The sequence below is a fragment of the Salvia splendens genome, chromosome 19 (assembly GCF_004379255.2).
Source record: "Salvia splendens isolate huo1 chromosome 19, SspV2, whole genome shotgun sequence".
Classification (NCBI taxonomy): domain Eukaryota; kingdom Viridiplantae; phylum Streptophyta; class Magnoliopsida; order Lamiales; family Lamiaceae; genus Salvia; species Salvia splendens.
This window is the reverse complement of record NC_056050.1, coordinates 912,507-920,814: the sequence shown is the minus strand read 5'-3', so window position 1 is coordinate 920,814 and position 8,308 is coordinate 912,507. Positions and strand designations below refer to the sequence as shown.

General features: G+C 43.2%; 2 protein-coding genes across 2 annotated transcripts; one reads left to right on the top strand and one right to left on the bottom strand.

The window, feature by feature from the left end:
- Positions 1-921: 921 nt before the first annotated feature.
- On the top strand, positions 922-3,417 carry LOC121780089 (putative receptor-like protein kinase At3g47110). Its single transcript, XM_042177610.1, has 2 exons — positions 922-2,920; positions 3,035-3,417. Exons 1-2 carry the CDS (start codon positions 922-924, stop codon positions 3,415-3,417), a joined length of 2,382 nt encoding a protein of 793 aa, XP_042033544.1.
- Positions 3,418-3,577: 160 nt separating this feature from the next.
- LOC121778505 (probable LRR receptor-like serine/threonine-protein kinase At3g47570) lies at positions 3,578-6,235 on the bottom strand. Its single transcript, XM_042175867.1, has 2 exons — positions 4,211-6,235; positions 3,578-4,088 (listed from the first exon to the last, which is right to left on the bottom strand). Exons 1-2 carry the CDS (start codon positions 6,039-6,041, stop codon positions 3,826-3,828), a joined length of 2,094 nt encoding a protein of 697 aa, XP_042031801.1. The 5' UTR covers positions 6,042-6,235; the 3' UTR covers positions 3,578-3,825.
- Positions 6,236-8,308: the final 2,073 nt, after the last annotated feature.

The window sequence follows — 8,308 nt, the reverse complement described above, 5'->3', positions numbered from 1 at the left end:
GAAGAAGACATGATTCTTACTCTTTGATGGTCGAAAGTCTCTGAAGAAATTCTTGAAGAAGCGGAAGAAAATTTTACGAAAAAGAGAGAGAATGCAGAAGAAATAATCGCAAAAGTGTTCCAATGATGAAGAAAGGAAATATTTATCAGATTCGCAGAGGCATTTCAAATTCGTCGCACCGTTTCAAATCCCACTTTTTCTGGATTCTCTGGCCGGATTTGCTGTCACATTTAATGCAGACACGTGCAGAGCACGTCCCCTGACGTCAGCCTCCCCCTTACACTTATCCGAAATGCCGAAGTGATTCACTTCGCTTTTCGGGGGGGGTGGTGATGGGATACGAACTAAACAACTAAACAATAATTGCGAGCCCAATAGCAGTGACGGCCCATCAGCCCAAAACCCAAGAAAGAGTATCAGTTCGGCACAACCAAAGAGTTCGGTCACAGCCTATAGCTCGGTAAAAGCCGACCAATCGAGCTCAACTCTCAGATCGGCAAAAGCTGATCGGCAAAGTTCAGCAGTTCGGTCTCAGTATTCGACCGAACAAGGAGATAGTGGACCCATGCAGGATCTCCACGACCTCCATTACACCCACGATCTATTTAGTGGTATTAAGCAGTTATAAACCCCCCTACCAGGGCTGCAAACCACGATCTTAGTTCGAATGTATAAATAGAACTTAGATCAGATAGACCAGGGTTAAGTTCTCTAGATCCTGAATCTCATATAGCAAATCAGTATTGTAATCTGTAAGCTAGATCAAGCAATACAAATTTGCCCTCTATTCTTCCCGTGGACGTAGATTTACCTCAGTAAATCGAACCACGTAATTTTCAGTGTTGTGATCTTCATTTATTACTTGCATTTATTCCCATCAAAAATTCGCTAAATCATCAAAACTTATTACAGTATAATTATATGACAGGTGAACTACCAGAAGAGCTTTCGAATTTGGCATCACTGAGTTCGCTCGCTGCAGGAAGAAATTCCTTATCCGGTGATATCCCACCTCGCATCTTCAACATATCAACCTTGCAAATATTAGACCTTTCATTCAATCAGTTTTCCGGTACCCTTCCTTCAAACACGGGGCTGTCACTTCCCAATCTCGAACACCTCGGTTTACAGTTAAACAAACTCAGCGGCCCCATTCCTGCCTCTATCAACAACGCTTCTCAGCTTGGTGAATTGATATTGCAAGTAAATTCATTCACCGGCCCCATTCCCAGTTTAGCTAGTTTAAGGTTCCTAACCTTGTTTGTACTCAGCCAAAATAACTTGAGCGCAACCCCGGAAATGGAATTTCTCTCTTCATTAACTAATTCCAACTATCTGGAGGTTATTGACATAGCAGTAAATCCGCTCCTGGGTTGTGTTCTACCTTACTCCATTGCGAATCTATCCCAATCTCTCGAGTTTTTCCTTGCGCACGGCACAAGTATCGGAGGTGCCATTCCTTCTCAAATAGGAAACTTGACCAATTTGATAGGTTTAGAGCTAAGTGAGAATCAGTTGAGTGGATCAATTCCGGCAACAATAGGAAATTTGAAGAAACTTGGGAAATTAGACATCGATGTTAATAAGTTGCAAGGATCTATCCCTCTCGAGCTTTGTCAGATGAGTGATTTGGCGGAGTTCTACATGAGCAACAACGAGCTCGAAGGTCCAATACCTGAATGTTTGGGTGTAATGCGATCCCTCAGGATGATTGACTTTGCCTCAAATAAATTGAATTCCATCATCCCTTCCATTTTTTGGAATCTCAAAGACCTCGTCTATCTTAACTTGTCCTCAAACTATATGAGTGGTCAGATCTCATCTCAGGTTGGAAACTTGAAGGTAATCAACCAAATAGATTTCTCCTTTAATCTATTTTCTGGTCATATTCCCACCTCCATCGATCGTTGCCAATCATTAGAAAATCTCATTTTGTCAAACAATAAATTTGGTGGATCCATCCCTCAATCGCTGGGAAATATGAAAGCTCTGACAAAACTAGATTTATCTAATAACAGTTTTACTGGATTGATTCCCAAATCTTTACAAGAGCTCAAATTCTTGAAGTACTTCAATGCTTCTTACAACAAATTGGAAGGGGAAATTCCAAATGGGGGCTGTTTTTCCAACTTTACTGCTCTATCATTTGTGCACAACTCAGCTCTTTGCGGTCCAGCAAGATTTGAAGTGCCGCCTTGTCCAGAGATCGATGGAGGATCAAACTCAAAGAGTGTTGCTCGATTAATGAAGTACATTTTGCCTCCTCTACTTTCAGCTATTGCAATAGTGATCATTGTAGTTATTCTCATAAGACGATGGAAGCATGTAAAAGTGAGAATTCCAGTTTCGACTTCGTTAGGTAATCCTTGGAGAATAATCTCTTACCTTGAACTGTCGCGAGCAACAAATTCCTTTAGTGAGACGAATCTACTTGGGAGAGGAAGCTTTGGTTCAGTGTTTAGAGGGATATTTGATGATGGACTGACTTTTGCGGTGAAAGTGTTTAATATCGAGTTGGAAGGAGGTAACAAGAGCTTCGAAACTGAAAGTAGAATAATAAGCAACATTCGACACAGGAACTTAGTTCGAGTTATCGGTTGTTGTACCAACATGGAATTCAAGGCTTTGATTCTTCAGTTCATGCCAAATGGAAGCTTGGAGAAATGGTTATACTCCGATAACTATTGTGGAGATATTCTACAGTTATTAAACATCTCAATTGATGTTGCTTTAGCTCTGGAGTACCTTCATCACGGTAATACTTTCCCCATTGTGCATTGCGATATAAAGCCGGGCAACGTGTTGCTCGATGAAGATATGACTGCTCGTGTTGCTGATTTTGGTATTGCGAAGCTCTTTGAGGAAGGGGAGGCCATGGTCCACACCAAAACACTTGCTACAATCGGCTATGCAGCACCAGGTGATGCTTTTAAAAGATCATATAATAAAATAATTTTCTATACAATGTATGTTTGTTTGTACATATGTATTCTGACATGAATTGGGCTTTTTATAATCGTAAACTTGTGTCTAGAGTACGGGTCGGAAGGGAAAGTATCCACAAGTGTCGATGTATACAGTTTCGGGATAATGATGTTAGAGATGTTCACCAGAAAGAAGCCGACAGATGACATGTTCGACGGGGAGAAGAGCTTGAAGGAGTGGGTGAGTGAAGCATTGCAAGCAAATGAAATTAGTCAGGTGTTTGCCCCTGCTTTGCTTCCAGCACGAGATCGACATTTCGATAAGAAGATGATTGGGATAACATCTGTGTTTGAATTAGCAATGAAATGTTTAGCCATTTCGCCCGACGAAAGAATCAACATGATTGAAGCAGCAGCCACACTAAAGAAGATCAAAGAAACAGTTGAAACAAGAGTGACAAGGAGTCAACAACATGCAATTACCATCACTTGAGATAATAGTTTCTGTCACGCCATCGAGAAGATGAGGTTGTGCGAGGACTGGCCTCGTCTCGTCCGAAAAGGAGTCTTTGTCGACTAAGTAGTTTTCACGAGTAACGTTCGATGTTAGTTGCTGCTTTTGTTGGTTGTTCTGTGTAAGTGAGTTGAGCATGTTATAAGGGAGTAAAAATAGTGTAGATAAAATTATTTCCTTTTCCTACAATTCAACATTGGATACAAGTAAAAGAAGAAGAACCCATGAAGAGTTCTAACATGCTCGATTCATTTAAACAAAAAAACTGAAAGAAACTATTTATATTTGACCATTAGTCGTGATCGTGACAGTTACTTGCGCGACGTTGTTTCAACTTTTGCTTTGATCTTCTTTAGTGTGGCTGCTGCTTCAATCATGTTGATTCTTTCATCGTTTCATTGCCAATTCAAACACTGATATCATCCAATTCACTTTCATATCAAAATGCCGATCTTCTTCTGATAGCAAAGCATGGGCTGCTACTTGATTGATTTCATTTGCTTCTAGTGCTTCACTGACCCACTCCTTTAAGCTCATTTCGCCTCCAAACATATCATCTGTCGGCTTCTTTCTTGTGAACATCTCCAAAAGCATTATCCCAAAACTATATACATCAGCACTCGTTGATACTTTCCCTTGTGATCCGTACTCTAATTGCATCACAAGTAAATAATTATCAAAAACATGAATTCATATGATAATACATGTATAGGGGTGTATATATATACAAACATAAAGAAAATTAATTTTTTATGAAATTTGAAAACATCACCTGGTGCTGCATAACCGATAGTAGCTAGCGTTTTGGTGTGGATGATGACCTCCCCCTCATCAAAGAGCTTTGCAATACCAAAATCAGCAATACGAGCTGCCATATCTTCATCGAGCAACACATTGCTCGGCTTTATATCACAATGCACAACGGGGAAGGTATTACCATGATGAAGGTATTCCAGAGCTAAAGCAACATCAATCGAGATATTCATCAGTTGTAGAATATCTGCACAATAGTTATCGGAGTATAACCATTTCTCCAAGCTTCCATTCGACATGAACGGAAGAATCAAAGCCTTGAATTCCATATTGGTACAACAACCAATGACTCGAACTAAGTTCCTATGTCGAATTGTGCTCAGTATTCTACTTTCAGTTTCGAAGCTCTTGTCACCTCCTTCCAACTCTATATTGAACACTTTCACTGCAAAATTCAGTCCATCATCAAATATCCCTTTGAAAACCGATCCAAAGCTTCCTCTCCCAAGTAGATTTGTCTCACTAAATGAATCTGTTGCTCGCAATAGTTCAATGTATGAGATTATTCTCCAAGAATTACCTAGCGAAGTACTATCCGGAATTCTCCCTTGTACAAGCTTATGTCGTCTTATGAGAATAACTACAATGATCACTACAACCATAGCTGAAAAGAGAGGAGGCAAAATGTACTTCATTAATCGATCAACACTCTTTGATTTCGCTCCTCCCTCAACTTGTGCACAGGGTGGCACTTCGAATCTTGCTTCACCGCAAAGTGCTGAGTTATGCACAAATGATGAAGCAGTAAAGTTAGAAAAACGGCTCCCATTTGGAATTTCCCCTTCCAATCTGTTGTAAGATACATTGAAATACTCCAAGAATTTGAGATCTTGTAATGATTTGGGAATCAATCCAGTAAAACTGTTATTTGATAAATCAAGTTTTGTCAGACCTTTCATATTTCCCAGCGATTTAGGTATGGATCCTCCAAATTTATTGTTTGACAAAATGAGATTTTCTAATGACTGGCAATGGTCGATGGAGCTGGGAATATCACCGGAAAATAGATTAAAGGAGAAATCTATTTGGTTGATTGCCTTCAAGTTTCCAATCTGAGATGAGATCTGACCACTCAAATAGTTTGAGGACAAGTTTAATCCCCCGAGATCTTCGAGATTCCAGAAATTGGGAGTTATGGCGGAATTCAACTTGTTTGAGTCAAATTCAACCACTCTTAGACGTTGCATTACACCCAAACATTCTGGTATTGGACCTTCGAGCTCGTTGTTGCTCAAGTACAACTCCGCCAAGCCACTCATCTGACAAAGCTCTAGGGGGATAGATCCTTGTAAATTATTAGAAACAAGGGCTAATCTCCCAAGATTCTTCAAATCTCCAATCGTAGCCGGAATTGATCCATTCAGCTGATTGCCAAATAGATTTAGTTCTATCAAATTGGACAAGTTTCCTACTTGAGAAGGAATGACACCTCTGATACTTGTGTTTTGCGCCAAGAAAAACTCAAGAGATTGGGATAGATTCGCAACGGAATTTGGTAGAACACCCCCCAATAGTGGATTGTTTGATATTTGAAGAACCTGGAGATACTGGGAATTAGTTAGTGAAGAGAGAAATTCCATTTCCGGGGCTGCGGTCAAGTTGTTTTCGCTGAGTACAAACAAGGTTAAGAAGCTACAACTAGCGAAACTGGGAATGGGGCCGGTGAATGAATTCACTTGCAATATCAATTCACTGAGCTGAGAAGCATTGTTGATAGAGGCAGGAATGGGGCCGCTGAGTTTGTTGGCATGTAAAGCGAGGCGCCTGAGATTGGGAAGTGAATCGCCCATGTTTAAAGGAAGGCTGCCCGAAAGTTCGTTCAGTTGAAGGCTTAACGCTCGCAAGGTTGATATATTGAAGATGGCATGTGGGATAGCACCGTGATGGGGTACGAACTAAACCCTAATGGCAAGCCCAATAACAGTGACGGCCCATCAGCCCAGAGCCCAAGAAAGAGTATCTGTTCGGCACCAAAGAGTTCGGCACGACCAAAGAGTTCGGACACAGCCTACAGCTCGGTAAAAGCCGACCAGTCAAGCTCTCCTCTCAGATCGGCAAGAGCTGATCGGTAAAGTCCAGCAGTTCGGTCTCAGCATTCGACCGAACTAGGAGTTAGTGGACTCATGAAAGGCCTCCACGACCTCCGCTATACCCACGATCTATTTAGTGGTACGAAGCAGTTATTGAGCAGTTATTGCTCACCCACGATCTTGTTAGTGGGGCTGCAAACCACGACCTTAGTTCAATGTATAAATAGAACTTAGATCAGATAGAAAAAGGTTAAGCTCTCTAGAGATACGATATCATATAGCAAGTCTGTGTTGTAAGCTGTAAATCCCAGATCAAGCAATACAATCTTGCCCTCCCTTCTTCCCGTGGACGTAGATTTACTTCAGTAAATCGAACCACGTAAATTCTGTGTGTCGTAGTCTTCTTTCTCTACCAGCATTTACTAACATCAGAAATTCGCGGATCCATCACTGGCGCCGTCTGTGGGAAACAGAGAACAAAATTTGTGATAAAGCGAATTTTTGATCCATTTTTTCCACCCAAAAAATGCATACCAGATCGCAGAGTACCCGTATTCCTGCCCGTGAGAACCAGGAGGAAGCCAATCCATCCCACAGGTCTGGAAAACAGCCTAGGGATAAATCCACCACCAGTTCTCATGGCGAAGGAACAAGCCGCTCCAAAAATCGTCCCACTGAGTCTTCCCAGCAGCCCGATTTGAATGAGGCTGTCAAGCAGTTTTTGGAGGCGAAGCAGGAGGAATTCTTAACCTTCCTGCGAAAAAGCCAAAAGCAGCCGGAGACGAAAACGGCGGATTCTCCTTCTCCCTCCGCACAAGAAAGTCACTACCGCAGTAGTGTCGCATCTCCCAGGAGAAAGAATCCCCGTCCCCCTCATGTTCCAGTTCCTCCTCGGTACCGGAATCACAGGAGAACTCAATCTCCTCCATACCGACGAGATATCGGATTCGCCGTGTACGGAGCACTGAAGACTCCGTTCTCGGACGACATCACCCGAACTCCCCTACCACAGAACTACCGAACTCCGTCGATGACTTACGACGGGCTCGTGGACCCTCACGATTTCTTGGGGCGCTATCAATATAACATGGCGAACCAGGGTCTCAACGAGGTCCACATGTGCAAGCTGTTTCCCGAGCTGCTCATCGGGAACGCGAGAAGGTGGTTCGATAGCCTCCCCCAGGGCAGCATCAGATCTTACCGAGATCTAATGGATGCCTTCCACAGGAGGTTCTTTCAGAAAGCGGAAGCCCGAATCACTTCGGCTCAGCTGCTTTCCATTCGTCAAGGTCGCGACGAAAAAATCAGCGACTTTATGACAAGATTCCACAAGGAATGCCTGCAAGTAGACGATCTCAACGATCTGCTTGTCATCTCGGCATTCCAAAATGGAATCCTGCCCGGAGCTCTCTACAGGAAGCTCGTTGAGTGCGGTCCGCAGACAGCTCAGGAAATGTGGGACATTGCGGACCAGTACTCCCGGGCCGATGAGGCAGACCGTCGCAAACGGTCGTTAGACAGCTCATCGACCCGAGGAGACAGAAGGAAGCCCGATCATAGCGATCAGGGGCATCCTCGCCGGACTCCATTTGAAAGAATTCAAAGGGCTCCGGTGCAAGACAGATTGGGACCCCGTCTCAATCCCGAGAAGCCGACCGCTCAGTTCGTACCGCTGAACAAGCCGAGAGCGGAAATTTTCGAACTGCACTCTGACCTATTCGAAAAGCCAAAGCGGATGACGAAATCAGCCGCGCGCCGACCACAGGATAGCTACTGCTCCTACCATCAAGACCACGGTCACGATACTGAGGAGTGCAGAAACTTGGCTGCAGGTATCGATGTTCTTGTGAAGGCAGGGACATTGAAAAAATACCGAAGCAAGCAGCCAAAGAAGAATAAAAAGCAGAGTGGTGCGAACTGCACTCCTCAGGATCCGAAAAGGCAGCCGGATCCCGAAGACGATGACGAGCCGCAATATGATGGAGTAATCCAGACTATTGACGCGCTCCCTGCCGGGAAGACCAAGT